This window comes from Martes martes, assembly GCF_963455335.1.
Source record: "Martes martes genome assembly, chromosome: 14".
Classification (NCBI taxonomy): Eukaryota; Metazoa; Chordata; class Mammalia; order Carnivora; family Mustelidae; genus Martes; species Martes martes.
In genome coordinates this window covers 34,212,852-34,231,271 of record NC_137902.1, presented here as the reverse complement: position 1 = coordinate 34,231,271, position 18,420 = coordinate 34,212,852, and the positions used below count along the sequence as shown (strand labels likewise).

The 18,420-nt window shown below is 39.7% G+C and overlaps 1 protein-coding gene across 1 annotated transcript in view; it reads left to right on the top strand.

Moving 5' to 3' along the window:
* The window catches only part of KIF11 (kinesin family member 11), a 43,663-nt gene extending 34,342 nt beyond the window's left edge, over nucleotides 1-9,321 (top strand). The window contains exons 19-22 of the mRNA XM_080822705.1: nucleotides 2,096-2,318; nucleotides 4,672-4,823; nucleotides 5,872-5,988; nucleotides 7,899-9,321. Of these exons, the coding sequence (XP_080678831.1) occupies nucleotides 2,096-2,318; nucleotides 4,672-4,823; nucleotides 5,872-5,988; nucleotides 7,899-8,030 (624 nt within the window). The 3' untranslated portion in view covers nucleotides 8,031-9,321. The remainder of the gene's footprint in view (nucleotides 1-2,095; nucleotides 2,319-4,671; nucleotides 4,824-5,871; nucleotides 5,989-7,898) is intronic.
* Nucleotides 9,322-18,420: the final 9,099 nt, after the last annotated feature.

The window sequence follows — 18,420 nt, the reverse complement described above, 5'->3', positions numbered from 1 at the left end:
GAGCTATTAAAGATTAGTGGGGTCGTATCAAAAAAAACATAGGAGCCCCTGATGACATTCCTTTGTTTAAAGATGGTATAATTTGAGTATCAAATTGCTATAATAGATTAAAATCTATTAAATATATTAAAGCTTATGAATTCATAAAAATTTCATAGGTCTCCTTTGGATCATGTTAGGGAAGCAGTGCATTATTTTGAAAACTGGTAAATAAAGGGAAATAGTTGAGCAACCATGTGTCTTTGCCAAAAGAATTTTTTTTTTTAAATATTTATTTATTTATTTATTTGTCAGAGAGAGAGAGAGAGAGGAACGAGAGTGAGCACAAGCAGACAGAGTGGCAGGCAGAGGGAGAAGCAGGCTCCCTGCCGAGCAAGGAGCCCGATGTGGGACTCGATCCCAGGACGCTGGGATCATGACCTGAGCCGAAGGCAGCTGCTTAACCAACTGAGCCACCCAGGCGTCCCTGCCAAAAGAATTTTATCATGGTTTAGCAGGATAGTGGATGAAGAAAAGTGTTTCATAGAAGAATCCCAACTAATGCAGAAGAAATGAAAGAATTTGAAGACCACCATTTGCAATCCTAGTGAGATAACTCCCGTGGACATTAGTTACTGTCCAAACCATTTGATAAAAACTGATGGAGAATTTTTATTTTATTTTATTTTTTACAAGTTTTGTGGGGTTTTGTTTTCATTTTTGTTTTTTGTAATCTCTACACGCGACATGGGGCTCAAGTTCATGACCCTGAGATCAAGAGTCTCATGCTCTTCTGACTGAGCCATTCTGACTGAGCAGGCAGGCACCCCTTGATCGTGAGCTTTATAATTAATAGGGTGATGACATGGAAACTCACTAATTAACCTTCTTTTTTCTTTCTTTCCTTTTAAAAATTTTTATGTATTTTTTTAAGTAAATTCTACTCCCATCCTTGAACTCACAAACCTGAGATCAAGAGCTGCATGCTCTACCAACTGAGCCAGCCAGGTGCCTCAACTGATTAATCTTTTTTTTTTTTTTTAAGATTTTATTTATTTGATCAAGAGAGACAGCACAAGCAGGGGAGTGGCAGGCAGGGGGAGAGGGAGAAGCAGGCTCCCTGCTAATGTGGGAGACTGATGTGGGGCTTGATCCTAGGAATGTGGGATCATGACCTGAGCCAAAGGCAGCCGCTTAACCGACTGAGCCACCAAGGTGCCCCAATAGATTAATCTTTTTTTTTTTTTAAGAGGTTATTTATTTATTGGACAGAGAGAGAAATCACAAGTAGGCAGAGATAGAGGGGGAAGCAGGCTCCCCGCTGAGCAGAGAGCCCGATGTGGGGCTCGATCCTAGGACCCTGAGATCATGACCTGAGCCAAAGGCAGAGGCTCAACCCACTGAGCCACCCAGGTGCCCCTAGATTAATCTTAACATGAGAAGTGGAACCAGGCATATGTGTTTTTAGCACCACCTACAAAATATTCTTGCCAAACAATTTAAAAAGTACAAGGAAAGGTATCCTATATTAAAAGAAGAGTTAAGACCAGAGGGTCTTAAGACCTAGTTTGCCTGGGATAGTCCTTGTTTACATCTGTTGTTTGGAGGTAATTGTTATTAAAAAGGACCCTTTTCACTCTGAAAAGTATCCCGTTTAGGTGATAAATTACCTGGTCATCTACTTAAGACAGATCAACCAAATCTAATGATAAATTTAAACAAATTGTGAAAAACATTTGAGATAATTGGTAAAATTTGCATGCTGACTAGACATTTGATATAAAGAAATCAGTGCTAAGTTTTTTAGATATGAGAGTGGTCTTAAAAAAGTTCTTAACTCTTAGATATGTATGCTGAAGTAAGTGGATGAAATGATACAGGATTTGCTTTAAAATAATTCTATGGGAGGGGCTGTATACCCCAACTGGTTAATCTTGTTTGATAAATGTTGAAACTGGGTGGTCAATACAAGGGGGAATTATACTGTTCTCTCTTCTTTTGCATATGTTTTTCAAAGTTTTTACTATGGAAAATTTCAAGATAAGGAAATAATATATTGAATAAAACACTGACAACTTTGATTTTAATAATGAAAGCTCATTTGCATCATTTACAGGTTGTAAACCAAGGTTGTGAGGCTGCCAGATCAGAGATCACTGAAAAATTAAATGAACATAAAGCAGTTAATGAGAACCAGCGTAACATTTTTTTTGATCAGATAACTACTGATGAAGAAAATTTAATGGCACAAAGTTTAGAACTTAATGAAACCATAAAAATTGGTTTGACTAAGCTTAATTGCTTTCTACAACAGGATCTGAAGCTGGATATCCCAACAGGTACTTTAAAGGGAAAGAGAACTAACATTTTTGAAGTTGAAGTCAACCTTGTACTGTGCCAGATGTTCAGAAAAACCAGATCCTGCCATTGCCTGATAGGAATTTGCCATCTCACTGTAGTCAGCTCAAATGGAAGAAATGGAACCCTAAAATATTTTTAATCAAGATTAGATGTCATGATATAGGTGACATGTACTTGTCATAAAACTTGGGCATTAGAATCAATAAGATTTTACAAATATTTAGGGCACTGGTTTTGTTTAGAGAAGATTTTTATTTATTTTTATTTTTAAGATTTTATTTTAGAGTGTGTGTGCAAGCAGGGTGGGAACAGAGCGGGAGGAAGAGGGACAAGCCAACTTCAGGCTGAGCAGAGCCCAAGGGGGGCTTGAGATCACGACCTGAGCCAAAATCAAGAATCAGAAGCTTTACCAACTGAGCCACCCAGGCAGGCACCCCTTTATTTTATTTATTTACTTATTTTTAAGATTTTATTTGACAGAGCATGCACAAAAGCAGGGGGAGCACCATGCAGAGAGAGAGGGAAAAGCAGGCTCCCTGCCAAAGAAGGAGCCCCACCAGGGTCCTGGGATCATGACCTGAGCCAAAGGCAGATGCTTAATGGACAAAGCCACCCGGGTGCCCCTTTTATTTTTATTTTTTTAAAAGAGAGAGAGCACGTAGGGTGGGGTTGGGGGGGGGGGCAGAGGGAGAGAAACTTTTTATTCCAGAGAAGATTTTGTTTTAAAGATTTTATTTATTTATTTATTTGAGAGAGCTTGCTGGAGCGGGTGCCAGGGGCAGGAGCGGGGAGGGAGAAGGAAGCTCCCTGCCAAGCAAGGAGCCCGACCAGGGTAACCAGGATCATAACCTAAGCTGAAGGCAGACACTTAACCAACTGAGTCACCCAGGTGCCCCAAAGAGAAGATATTTTAAAAGCAAATAAAAAAACCAGCAACCATCTATCTAGCACAGTTTGTAAAAAGGCATTTTAATACCAGAAATAGTAGAGGAATGTAATTACATAAATCTAGTTTAATGGAAAAAGCTTATCATATTGTGCATTCTCTTACGTGTACCTCTCATTATATCAGAGATGGCAAAGATTATTTTAGGCTATGGTGATTTAGAAAAGCCTTCATGGAAGAAGGTGTGCAAACTATTTAACAGGATGAGTAATTGAATGATTATTTGGATTGCACTTAGGATTGCAGAACCCGTAAATTTACTAAAAATCACTGAATAGATTTTATGGTATGTAAATTATACTTCAAAGCTTTTTTTGAAAAAAATATAAAAAGCAATTATAAAAGGAGGCGATGCTAATGAATGTTAGTTTATTTTCTCCTCAAGAGTCCTGTAATATTTGTTTCCACTTTTCTTTTCTTTTCTTTTTTTTAAAGATTTTATTTATTTATTTGACAGAGAGAGACACAGTGAGAGAGGGAATATAAGCACAGAGTGGGAGAGGGAGAAGCGGGCTTCCCGCCGAGCAGGGAGCCCGATATGGGGCTCGATCCTGGGATGCTGGGATCATGACCTGAGCCGAAGGCAGAGGCTTAACGCAGGCCCGACCAGGGTCCTGGGATCATGACCTGAGCCAAAGGCAGATGCTTAATGGACAAAGCCACCCAGGCGCCCCTGTTTCCACTTTTCAATGAAATTAGGAATATAAGTGCTAAGCAAAAAGGCAAATAAGTGCTTGTGGAAAATATGAGAGCATGAGTTCATTATAAAGAAATATAATTGCGGGACACCTGGGTGATTCAGTAGGTTGAATATCTGACTTCAGTTCAGGTCATGATCTCAGAGTCCTGGGAATGAGCCCCGTGTCAGGCTTTGTGCTCAGTGGGGAGTCTGCTTGTCGCTCTGTCCCTCCCCTTCCTCGTTCTCTCTCCCTCTCTCTCTCAAATAAATAAAATCTTTAAAAAAATATGTAATTCGTTAATATTTAGCTACCACCAAATTTACAGTGAAATGATCATCCTATCAAAGATCTTGTTGGGAAAACTGTGCTTATTCCAGGAATCCTACCATTTCTCAGAACACTTTGATTCCATTTAGAGCCTACAACACATCTTTTGTACATACTCAGAGATGGATGATTTCATGTTTGGGGGTAGATTGAATCCTGAAAATAATTGAGTCCATTTAAGATCATTTGTCAAGTTAGGAAATAGTAGTTGTAAAGCGATCTATGCCTGACGAGTAACAGGCTAATTCCCATGTGTGGCAATGGTTATGTCTTTGGAAGATAGAGACTCATGGGGAAGTATATAGTCTAACTTAAAAAAAAAATCTTACTCCTATCCCACACTTCAGTCTTTTCCCATTTATATAATGTCCACTAAAGGTACAACACCACAGAGGAAAAATTACTTCTACCCATCAACACTGGTGAGAACTGAACCACGTGAACAGCTCCTTGATCAGCTGAAAAGGAAGCAGCCTGAACTGTTAATGATGCTAAACTGTTCAGAAAACAACAAGGAAGAGCTCAGTCAGGTAAAATCTAAAGCTTCATAATTTTAGTTAGAACTCTCACATAAACTCCTTATGTCATTAGCTTTGTATGAAGAATTTTATTCTTTGCCCTTAAATCCTACTCTGTTGCATTAATGGTAGTTGTCTGACCCTTAAGCCTAAGCCTGCTGCTTTTATTTTTTTTATTTTTTATTTTTTTTAAAGATTATTTATTTATTTATGTATTTATTTGACAGACAGAGATCACAAGTAGGCAGAGAGGCAGGCAGAGAGAAGGCGGGGAGCAGGCTCCCCGCTGAGCAGAGAGCCTGATGCAGGGCTCAATCCCAGGACCCTGGGATCATGATCTGAGCCGAAGGCAGAGGCTTAACCCTCTGAGCCACATAGGCGCCCCAGCCTGCTGCTTTTAATCTGGCCATTTTTTATTATCAAAGTAATAATAACAATAACTAATATTTATGTTGTGCTTATTATGTACCAGAGCCTGTGCTAAACCCTTTACATACGTATTTACTCAGTTAACACTCTCAGTGGCCCTATGAAGTGGATGCTAGTACTGTCCCCATTTTAGAGGTGAGGAAACAGAATTACTTGGTTCCAAGTCACAGGATGGAGCTGGAATCAGAACCTAGAAGATCTCCACAGTCTGCTCTTAACTGTAGTAATTATAGACAAGTTGGGAAATAGAAAATAAAAAATAAACTGTAACCCCATTATTCTGAGATTACTACTTTTAACATTTTATTACAGGTACGTCTCTATGAGAAAATGTATTTGGGATTCTTTTTCTTTCTTTTTTTTTTTTTTTAATTTTCAGAGTTTTTTTCTTTAAGTAACCACTACACCCAACGTGGGGCTCGAACTTATGACTCTGAGATCAAGAGTCCCATACTCTTACCACTGAGCCAACCAGGCATCATTATTATTTTATAGACTTCCTACTTACTTGGTTGAGGTTTAACTTTTACACAATGGACATAGTGTTATTTTCAAAGAAGAGAGCTGCACTTCCTTTTGTGAAGATTTTTAAGTCCTTGGACTTAATCACTCGTCTACGTTTTCATTCTAGGCCGTGGATGAAGAAAAGTCAGTTCTAGGGCACTCTGTTGAAGAGCCTCCGAGTCAGGAACCATGTGTAGATGCTGGTGTGGATTGTTCGTCAAGTGGTGGGATTCCGTTCTTCCAGGTACGTGGTTCTGTCCTGTCACGTCCCCCTTCCACATTTGACGGATGTCTGCCGTCGGCTGCTGAATGGGAAGGCATCACTCTCGGTGGGTGGAACAGCAAAGTATTTTGTCATTCCTTTGGGATGGCTTTTGAACTTGTCTGATTTATATTATTTACATGAATATTATAATTGATGAGGGGCTTTCTGTAGGAAAATTAAAGGCAAAGTTTAACTTAATCTCCATCCTCAGATAGCACTCCTTAGCTATTACAGTTAGTCCCTTCCACTTCCCATGTGCGCACCGTGGATTCTGAGAGCAGTCGTTTCTCTCTTCCCTCCACTTTTGACACGGAAGTCCTGGAGTCTGTGTCTGCCCATACTCAGACTTTGAAAGCTAAGAGATTTAAAAGACAGAGACTGAAGGCCTCTCAGTTTATATTAGTTTCTCCTACCTGAGGCTTTTCTCTTGTTAAGGATTCTCTCCTGTTTCCTGAGCCTCCTCACCTGCCTTGATCTTGTGCACCTTTTCTAACTCCTTTTCAACACTCTTAGGAGCACGGCACTTTAAACTGCCCGGCATCTTTCCCTTTATTTTGAAGACATGAGCCTAGACACAGTCTATGATGAAAGGATCTTCTCACATACGACACTGGTGTCTACATTTTACAGTCTGAAGTGCTGCTTGTGATAAGTTTATGTTCTTGTACCTCGTAGACTTGCAGGTCTTCCCACTAAGGCCTAAAGACCCTCCATCTGCGATTTAAGCTGTTAAAACTTCTACCTTAATTTCTGTTAAACTGCTCTCTCTTTCCCTCAAGGTAATTTTATCCCCAAATCCTTCCTACCTTTTGCTTTATTCTTTACTATGAGAGAACTCTAAATATATTTCTTTTCATTTTTTCAACCCTCTCTGCTATCTTTAAAGTTAAGGAAAGAAGAAAAATTAGGAAAAGAGAACCCTTGTGACTACTTAATCCCCTGGCTGGAAATCCTTTCCCTTACTATCATTTAGGACATTTTGAAGGCTAGGCTTAGTGGTTCAGCTGTGGCAGGGAAGGCCCCAAAGTACCAGAAAAGATTTGGGATTGGATTTTAAACCTTCAGCTGAAGTCTGAAATTATTTTCTCCCTACAGCAGTTTCATGTGGGGAAATTTTCTAGGTTTGAAATTCTGAAGTTGGTTTATGATTTTTCTCAGCATGGATTATTATTATTATTATTTTTTTTTTGCAATGAATGTCATTAGTCTCCTAAAGTTCTCTATGGGCAAATATGAGAATTCCAATGAAATATAATTCCTAAATGAGAAATATGAAATCAGTTTAAGAGAAAAGGTAAAACACAGTTTAAAAAAAATGTCTCGAGGTAGCCATATATCAGATTCTCTGCTTAAAATAGAATTGCCTTTTTCACAAGATACTAAATCTTTGTTTTCCTAGAGCAGGCTTTCTCAATAGCAGCACTATTGACATTTTGAGCTGGGTGATCCTTTGTTATGGTGGACTGTCTCTTTATTATATGAGGTTTGGCAGCATCCCTGACTCCTACGCACTAGAAGCCAATAGCGCCTCCTAGTTTTAACAACGAAAAATGTCTCCAGATATTACCAGATTTACTAGATCGCTTCTGGGAGGAGGGGGGTAAATTGCTCCCTGTTGAGAACCATTGCCCTACAGTAAAGTCTATAATTACGCCTTGGAAAATCATGCAGAAAATTAATAATTCTTTCACCTCACTCCTTCTGTTGATGGTAAGATGAAGAAGACATTCATTTCTACCTACTGAACAAATTGTTGGCTTTGATTTGTGCTGAGCCTTTTCCACACTTAATTTCTTGCTTATAACCCAGAGGACTTTGAAAATAGAGTGTAGCTAGTATGTAGCAAATGTTACTTTATATTGACTTAATTTCTCCCCTTATGTCCACAGCATAAAAAATCACATGGAAAAGACAAAGAAAACAGAGGCATTAATTCAGTGGAGAGGTCTAAAGTAGAAGAAACTACAGAGCATTCTGTTACACGGAGCAGACTACCTCTACGAAACCAGATAAATCTTTAGTTACCTTGAGGATCGGTGATCCTATTTTTAAGAAAAATGAAAAAACCTATAACTCCAGAACTTGAGCCTTATGTACAGATGAAAAACAAATGGACAATATCAAGGCAATACTGTAAATTAGTTGGATTTACTATGTCTACTCATTTTTCTGTCATGCCTGTAGTTCACTGTGTATTAAGTTGGGTTTTATTTGGGACTTGCATTGAGTAAATATGTATTTTTAGCTTTTGATATAAAATAGCCCTTTCCTAAAAAAGGAAAAATATTTTTCTTGTATATCACTAGGCAACACATATATATAAGTTGTACTGTTCTTCTAGGCTTTGACTTATGTAGGTAAATATTGCCAACTCAGTCTTGGGAAGGACCATCTTTGTACTTTTCTTGCTATGATTGAATTATGTGTATCTGCTTGCCTCCTTCCCTAGACTTTTCCATTCTGCATTCTCAGCTCTCTTTCCTTTTTCATTTGTGACCAAACCATTTGTAGAGCTACAAAATGGTATCCATTCTTATTATGAGATAGTGTGAATTTTATTTAGAAGTCTTTAACACTTTCTGTGGTTCTAAAATTACTGTCAACAATAAACTCGAGAAATAGTCCTTCCTTCAATATTTTTAGTTTGTTTCTCCCAGATGTAAAAGTATTCCTTTATGAGGCCCAACCCATTAACCCCACAGAGTTTGTAAAAAGCCAGCTTCTCTAGAATATAGATTACTTTTATGGGAGAACTACCAAGAACTCTGATTAATGGCTGTGTGGCCTATATGTTATGCAGAAGGTCCCAGTGATTTAAGGGCTTTTTGAAACTATTAATTATGACTATAATTTATATCCTTTTGCTTATCTGATGAAACTTTGTACTTTGTATATAATAAAATATGTATATGTATATTTTTCTTTAGTGAAATCTTAACGCTTGGAAGGTTCCTGACAATTTTGATCTAGCAGCCAAATTTCTGGAAGTTGAGATTTTTCAGCATGAAGAGCAAGCACACTTAGAAGGAATAGAGGCAAAGAAAAAATTTTATGCCTTCGTCAAGTTAAGTATATAAATTCAGAGACATTTGACTTTGACTGTGATAGCTAAGTAAAGCCAAGCCCAATTGGAGAATTAGAAAATGTGCTACTTTAAGGAACTAAATTTACCTTGCAGAAGTATTAATCACCTTAATAAAAATAATGATACAATTTCTCTGCAAAATCAGATGTCAACATAAGCTATGGATAATATCTAACAAAATAAACTGCCTTCAGTAAATCCATTAATAAATTTAGTTTCTACATTGACTTGTTTGCTCTATTATTTTTTATTTGGCAATGGGTGTCTTTACAGAGTTTACCAAGTTGTTCCAAAATTCCTAAAATACACTTTAACACAGATACCACCTAAGACAAAGCACCTTGGTAAACATCCCAGGCTCCTTCAGTTGTACTCTAAGGGACTACACCTTAGTATAAGATTAGTGAGAAAGAGATTGGTCCTCACAGGGCCTGATGTCCAGCTTTAAGTCATCTGTTTCCTGACGTCTTAAAGTTATCTAGGAATGTTAATGCAACTGACAAGCAAAAATAAATCACTGGAGAATTTTTTTATTTTAAGGAAGTTCCATACCCAGTGTGGGTCTCAAAACTCACAACCCCGAGATGAAAAGTCGCAAGATCCACTGACTGAGCCAGCCAGGCACCCCAAATCACTGGAGAATTTTAACATCCCACACCTTAAATTAGTTCTACAATTTTTTGTATACAATATCAAGCACTCAAAAAATAACCATCAGCAAAAACAGAGTAGGTAGGTTGCTTCAAGGACTCATTCTTCCTGAGGCGAAACATTCAGAAACAACTTTGTCAGAGCTAGGTTTATAGCAACCTAGTGCTCGGTCAAGAGAAGGCAAGCTAAAAACTAGGAAATCTTTTTGGTGTTTCACTTGCCCTTGCTCCATTCCCCTTCTCACCTCCGCGGTGGTCTTGAAGACAGCAACCCACATTCTCAGAGCAGGGCGACCCTGTTCACTCGTCCTGAGGGCACAGAGGATCTTTTCATCTCAAAAAATTACTCTGTCTGGGCAATCTGAAGGCCTGAAGCAAGGCACTTGCCTTTGTTTTCATCTAATTCACAACTCAAGGTGGAAAAGTGGCAAGCATTTCTCAAAACTATGATAAGGCAAATGAACAACAGGCTGCTACCTGCAGCAAAAGATGATAGTTGAGGTAAGATAAAGGAGTGCCTAAAACCTGAGAGGGAAAAGACAGGAGAGAATTTCTTAAGGAAATTAGGCCATTCAAAGACAATGTATATTGGGGAATTGAGAAAGCCACTCGTGTCCAGGCCAGTTTATACACTTAAAGAAGACCTTAAGCTTTCACTACAGCTGACTGATCCATAGGTTCAGCACAAGCAGAAAGTGAAAGCTAAGGCAGATTTTAAATGGCCTAGCTAAGCCCTGAAGTTGTGCTCCAACAGTCTGCAAAGACGGGATTTTTTTCTTTTCTATTTTTTAATTTTTATTTTATTATTTGGTTATTGGCATTCCAGGAAATCTGTCAGCAGTAATACTAGCTGAATGCAAGCAAAAAGAGACTGCAGAGACTACCTAAGTCAAAGAATTGAGAGTCGAAAACTGTTTAGAAAAGTAGCAAGCCGTTGGAGCCACAGCAAGGCTGATGCTGGGCTTGATCCCCACAACCCCGAGATCATGACCTGAGCTGAAACCAAGAGTTGAACGCTGAGCCACCCAGGTGGCCCAATACTAAAAATTTCTAACAAAAAACTAAGAAGTATGCAAAGAAACAAAGTATGGCCCACTTAAAAAAAATTAACACAAACCACCCCTTTTGAAGTAAACATTGGACTTTAAATGAACTGTCTCAAATATCCTCATAGAGCTAAAGGAATTCAGGAGGACAATGTCTCAACAAATAGAGACTTGGTAAACTAAAAAAGAGCCATATCAGTTTGATATTTTTCAGCCATTTTGAACTGAAAAATATCAAACTGAATTGACAACACACACAACACGAGGCTTCCAATAGCAGATGTGAACGGGCAGTAGAAAGAATCAGTGAACTTGAAGCTGTTACTGAATTGTCTAATCCAAAGTGCAGAAAGAAAAAAGAATGAAGGAAAATGAACAGAGCTTAAGAGACCTGTGGAGCACAATGAATCATACCAACATTCTCAAAATGGGAGTACCAGAAGAGAGAAATGGGCAGAAAGCATACTTGAAGAAATAATAGCTGAGGGACTCCTGGGTGGCTCAGTCAATTAAGCAGCTGCCTTTGCTCGGCTCGGGTCATGATCCCAGTGTCCTGGGATCAAGTCCCTCATCGGGCTCCTTGTCCCGCAGGGAGTCTGCTTCTCCCTCAGCGTCTGCCTGCCACTCTGCCTACCTGTGCTCTCTCTGTCTCTGACAAATAAATAAAATCTTAAAAAAAAAAAAAAAAGCTGAAAACTTACCAAATTCATTACAACAGTTGAATCTTTACATCCAAAAACTCAATAAATCCAAACAGGAGAAACTCAAAGAGACCCACAACAAGACATTATATATTCAAACTGTCAAAAGCTGAAGACAGAATCATGAAAGCACAAGAGTGTAGTCTTCAAGGAAATGCAAAGCAAAACCACACTGAGGTACCAGTTCATATCCACAAGGAGAGCTAGAGTAAAAACAGAAAAGAACATGTATTGGTGATATGTCACACTCACTCTCTCAAATAAAATCTAAAAAAAAAAAAAAAAAAAACCCTCTAAAAAAAAATCCACTCAAAAAATGTGGATGCAAATGTCCACAGAAGCACTATCACAATAGCCAAATGGTGCCCCCAAAATATAGCTCTAAGTGAAAGAAGTCAGATGCAGAAGTTCATATGTTGTATATTGTATGATTCCTTTTATACAAAGTATCCAAAAGAGCTAAGTTCATAGAAACAGATTTGTGATTGCCACCATTGGTTGAGAAGGGAAAGAGGAGTGACTACTTATTAAGTACTGAGTTTTCTTTTAGGATGTTGGAAATATATTGGAACTAGATAGATGTGATAATCATATAATATTGTGAATATAGGACTCAGTCAGTGAAGTGTTTGCCTTCCATGATCCCAGCATCCTGAGATCGAGCCCCACATCAGGCTCCCGACTCTGTGGGGAGTCTGCTTCTCCCTCTCCCTCTTCCTCCTGTTCCTGCTCTCTCTCTCTCAAATAAATAAAGTCTTAAAATAAAAAGAGAATTTGCAAGGCAAAAAATAATATTGTGAATATAGTAAATGCTAATTAATTATGTACTTTAATTCCCTAGGGGCACCTGGGTGGCTCAGTTGTTAAGCGTCTGCCTTCAGCTTAGGTCATGATCCTTCTCTCGCTGTGTCTCTCTCTGTTAAATAAAGTCTTTAAAAAAATAAATGAAGTAATTACCTAAAACTTTTTTAATTGAGGTACTGGCATGTAACAGTTTCAGGTATACAATATAATTATTCGTTGAGAAATGACCACAGTAAGACTTTTTTTTTTTAAGATTTTATTTATTTATTTGACAGATAGAGATCACAAGTAGGCAGGGAGGCAGGCAGAAAGAGAGAGAAGGAAGCAGGCTCCCTGCTGAGCAGAGAGCCGGATGTGGGGCTCAATCCCAGGACTCTGGGATCATGACCTGAGCTGAAGGAGAGGCTTTAACCCACTGAGCCACCCAGGCGCCCTGACCACAGTAAGTCTTAAAATGATTCATTTTTTGTTATGTGATTTTGACCTAAATATCCATTCAAAATATTTCTATTGACTAAAGAAGATGTAACTGAATCATAGTGGCATTAATTGTTGGTAGACTTAATTAGCAGATAGAAAAAAAGTTCTTTTTTTTTTAATTTTTTTAAAGATTTTATTTATTTATTTGACACAGAGAGATCACAAGTAGGCAGAGAGGCAGGCAGAGAGAGAGGGGGAAGCAGGCTCCCCGCCAAGCAGAGAGCCGATGCGGGGCTCGATTCCAGGACCCTGAGATCATGACCTGAGCTGAAGGCAGAGAATTTAACCCACTGAGACACCCAGGCACCCCGAAAAAAAGTTCTTAAACAAATGCTACAATTTAAAAATATGAAGGGGGCACATGGGTGGCTCAGCAGGTTAAGCATCTGCCTTTGGCTCGAGTCATGATTCCAGAGTCCTGGGATTGAGCTCCACAATGGTTCCCCTCTGCTGTTCCCCCTGCTTTTCTCTCTCTTTCTCTCTCTCTCTGCTAGATGAATAAATAAAAATATTTTTAAAATATATCAAAAAATAAAAATGTGTAGGCATGCCTAGGTGGTTCAGTCAGTTAAACATCCAACTTGATTTCAGCTCAGTCATGATCTCAGGGTCATGAGACTGAGCCCCGTGTTGGGCTCTGTGCCAAACACAGAACCTGCTTAAGATTTTCTCTCTCCCTCTCCCTCGGCCCCTACCCCACTCCCAGTCACATGCTCTGTGTCTCTCTCAAAAAAATAAAAAAGTAAAAATAAAAATGTGTACCTCGTGTGCTCATAAAGTACAGCTATGTAATACTCCTTTGAAAAATAACTTCGTATACAAAGAGATAGACCTGGACCAAAAGAAGAAAGATAATGGAAACAAATCACAAAAATTTCAGTGAATGGAGCTGCAAAACAAGATCTTTCAAAATCAGCCATTTAAAGAATTTAAAGACATGAAATATTTTGGATGATAACTGGAAATTATAAAAAAAAAATCAGATGGAAATTCTAGAACTGAAAAATACAACAAAAACAGAATAGGCTTAGTTTGCTGAACAGTTAGAGTTAAAGGGAGTTTTAACAAAGGGATGACAGGTTAAAAGAAAATAGTTACCTGCAGCATAACAAGACAAACAGACAAGAAACAAAAAAATGGTATGGTGAAAAGGTCTAACAGACACATAATTAGAGCCTCCAAAGAAAGGAGAGAGAATGACTGAACCTCCGTAAATCTCAAGCAGGATGAACATCAGGTCACACCAAGGTACACCATAGTTAAAGTGCTAAAAGCCAACAATAAAGAAAAAGATATTATAAGTAACTAGAGAAAAAAAAAGATACGATTTTCATAGGAAAAATAATTGGGCCTACCACTGACCTCGCAACAGAAAGAAAGGAAACAAACAGTGGAATGACAGCTTCAAAGTAATGAAGAAGGTAAAGTCAGCAAGAAGACAAGGAGGGAGGGAGACACGGAGAAAATTGGTCAAGATGAAATTTTTCAGAATCCTGGTAATTAGCCAAAGACTTGCAGTAATCCAAGGAGCATTTATTTATATTTTTTAAAGGTTGTATTTTGGTTAAAATGATGAGTTTTGTAACATTTTAACTTGACCTGTTCTCATCACTCTCCCCAGCTCCTCATTAGCCTTGAAAACCAACAGTCCCCCAATCACAGCAAAAACCAGTAACCAATAGCAGGCACTGCCTGGGGTGGATTAGGTTTGGAGCCCCCTGAAAACACCATTCTCAGTAAGTGTCATTATTTGACCCATCTGGCAGGTCTCTGGAAATCCTGCATTCAAGGGCCTGTCTTTATTTGACCTGACTCTGACCTTGCTCAGTGTGAATAGCCTTTCTCCTGAGGGCATTCGTTGAAAACAAGCCACAGCCATGGTTTGCATTGCACATACCTGGGTTAGTGATCTTCCATCTTAAGAAAGTTGAAAAAAGGGGGCACCTAGGTGGCTCAGTGGGTTAAGCTTCTGCCTTCAGCTCAGGTCATGATCCCAGGGTCCTCGGATCAAGCCCCCATTGGGCTCTCTGCTTGGTGGGAGCCTGCTTCCCCATCTCTCTGCCTGCCTCTCTGCTTGCCTCTCTGCCTGCCTCTCTGCCTACTTGTGATCTCCGTCTGTCAAATAAATAAATAAAGTCTTAAAAAAAAAAAAAGAAGACTGATTTTGTCACCACCAAACTGACACTAAAGAAAATATTAAAGAAAATAGAAATTTTAAGCAAAAAGAAAATTATACCAAATGGCATCTCAGAGATGTAGGAAAGAATAAAGAGCAATGGAAAATATAAATCAGAGGGGCGCCTGGGTGGCTCAGTGGGTTAAGCCTCTGCCTTCGGTTCAGGTCATGATCCCAGGGTACTGGGATCAAGTTCCGCATCGGGCTCTCTGCTCAGCAGGGAGCCTGCTTCCCTTCGTTTCTCTCTCTCTCTCTCTGCCTGCCTCTCTGCCTACTTGTGATCTCTGTCAAATAAATAAATAAAATCTTAAAAAATATATATATATAAATCAGAAAGGGTAAATAATCACTGTGAAACAATAACAGTGTTTTGTAGGACCTAAAAATAAAATTCTCAAGAATAGTGTATGAGATGGAAGAAAGGTAAGAGGCATTAGGGATTCTTTTTTTTTTTTTTAATATTTTATTTATTTATTTATTTGACAGAGATCACAAGTAGGCAGAGAGGCAGGCAGAGAGAGAGGAGGAAGCAGGCTCCCCGCTGAGCAGAGAGCCTGATGTGGGGCTCGATCCCAGGACCCTGGGATCATGACCTGAGCCGAAAGCAGAGGCTTTAACCCACTGAGCCACCCAGGTGCCCCTCTTTTTTATTTTTTTAAAGACTTTATTTATTTATATGAGAAAGAGAGCATGAGCAGGGCGAGGGGCAGAGGGAGAAGCGGACTCCCAGATGAGCACAAAGCCAGGCTGGGGACTCGATCCCAGGACCCCAAGCTCCTGACCTGAGCTGAAGTCAGATGCTTAACGGACTGAGCCACCCGGACGCCCTGTGTTAAGGGGTTCCAAGATCCTTTGATTGTCTGGGAGGTAGTAAAGGTAGTAAAGCTGCACCCTCGGTTTGGTCTCTATCATTAGACCATTATTTTCTTAAAGCACTTGAAAGATGTCACTCGCTGTCTTCTAGTTTGCAGTTTCTAGCAAGAAGGCTGGTATGTAATTCCCATCTTTGCTCTTCTGCATTTAATGTCTTCTTTCTCTGGCTGCCTTCAAAATTTTCTTTATGACTCTGGTTTTCAGTTGTAATATGATGGGGGGGCAAGGCGCTAGGTTGCTGGAGGGCTTTTCTCAGCATTTCTGCTCCGTCCTGTGTGTTCAGCCTTCCCTGTGTTCCTGAGCCCTCGAAGGATCTTCCTACCATGGAAGGATGCTATTCCTGGTGTGTGGAAGTTGAGGAAGGTTTTCTGCTGTGCAGGTCCAGCCCTACTCCTAAGTGGGCCCTATGCCCCAAGTTTTGGAGGAGTTGGGTCTTCCCAGTGATCCTGAGGGCAGCCAAATAGCCCATATCTTTGGCACGTTCTTTGCAGGGAAGACTGTCCTGCCTTTCTCCTAGGAGTAGAAGTTTTGTTTGTTTGTTTTTACCTTTATCTCAATCACTGTGGTCTTGTGGTCTTCTGTGGTCTTCACACAGAAGGGTGCTGCCCTCCTTAGGGCTTTTGACTCTAAGAAAGTAGGGTCTGGGCAGAGCTCCATGCCTTTCTTGTAGTGATGGCTGCTCCCTTTCCAAGCCTGCATCTCTGCCTCTGGTCTCTCTGGAGCACCTGGTGAATTCTGAGAAGAGCCTGCTAGTGGGTGTAAATTCCCATTGTGTCTGCCCTTCCCAGGGATTCTACACTTCTTGTTACCTCACAGTCAGCCTTTGGCAGTTCGTTAAAAATTCACCTGAATTCTTCTTACAGGTTTACATGGTATATGGTTTCTCCTCCTGCCAGGCTCTGCCACAGGTCAGCTACAGCTCTTCCCTGTCTCTCCTTGGGAAGGCCTGTCTCTCCTGAGAGTACTTGGCTGATCTGAAACCTTAGCTCTTGGATGTGTTCAAGAGAAGTTATGTGGTTTATCTCCTTTTTTCTTGTAGAGCTATCTCCCAGGTGGGAGCAGACTCAGTGTAATCTCGCATTAACATTGTCTAACTTGTTGGACAAATAGTGGAAGTGAGTTCAAGAGTGATTTCCTTTTCAAATGTGTGCCTATTTTGTTACTATTCTACTCGTCTTAAACAAAATTAATATATGTTTACTTACCATTTCTTCTGCCCTTTGCCAGTCAAGAGTCTTTCCCAGTCTATCTGGTCACCCTTTATGCCTTCAAGATACTTCCCCAATGTGTACTTGAAGAGACCTAGGAAAATAAAAATTTAATCTGATATCTTTTTAGGTTTACTCCAACCTCTTTATTCGAAAGCTTTTGTTTTGAAGGAAGCTGAAAATCTTGTTGCTTTACCTGGGCTCGGCATAGTATCTGATGAAGTAAATGGCTTTGGTTGAGCAGGAGCAATGGTAGCAGATCTCACTTGGGACATTTTCCCCTAAAGAGGAAGAAAAAGAAGAGAAACTGGCAAAGACCACTTCATAGATACATTCTGTTAAAAATGTTATTTTAGGGGCGCCTGAGTGGCTCAGTAGGTTGAGAGTCTACCTTCAGCTCAGGTCATGATCTTGTAGTCCTGGGATCTAGTCTGGCATACAGCTCCCTCCTCAGCGAGGAGTCTGCTTCTCTCTCTTCCTCTCACTTGCCCCTCCCCACTGCTCATTCTCTCTTTCAAATAAATAAATAAAATCTTAAAAAAAAAAAAAGGAATTGCGGAATCATTATATTATATGCCTAAAACTCATATAACACTGTGTGTTAACTATACTGGAATTAAAATTAAAAAGTTGATAAAATTTAAAAAAAGGAAATAGGGGCACCTGGGTGGCTCAGTCATTAGGCGTCTGTTTTCGGCTCAGGTCATGGTCCAGGGTTCAAGCCCTATGTCTGGCTCCACTGAGCCAGCTTCTCCCTCTCCCCTACCTGGTGTTCCCCCTACTTGTGCTCTCTCTCTGTATCAAGTAAATAAAAAGAAAAAAAGAAGAGGGAGAGAAAACTTTTTTTTAACCGTTAGATATTCTTTCCTGCTTTGTCGAAGATTAATTGACCATATAGTTGTGCATTTATTTCTGGGTTTTCCATTTTTTTTTTAAGATTTTATTTATTTGTTTGACAGAGATCACAAGTAGGCAGAGAAGCAGGAAAGAGAGGGAGAAGCAGGCTCCCCGCGGAGCAGAGAGCTGGATGCCAGATGTGGGGCTTGATCTCAGGACCCTGAGATCATGACCTGGACCAAAGGCAGAGGCTTAGCCCTCTGAGCCACCCAGGCGCCCCTGGGTTTTCTATTCTGTTCTATTGATCTATGTGTCTGTTTTTGTGTCAGAACCATACTGTTTCCATTACTATAGCTTGGTAGTATATCTAGAAATCTGGGATTGTGATTATCTCCAGTTTTGTTCTTCTTTTTCAAGATTGCTTAGGCTATTGGGGTCTTTTGTGGTTCCGTACAAATTTTAGCATTGTTTGTTCTAGTTCTGTGAAAAATGCTGGTGGTATTTGATAGGGATTGCATTAAATCTATAGATTGCTTTGAGTAGTAGATATT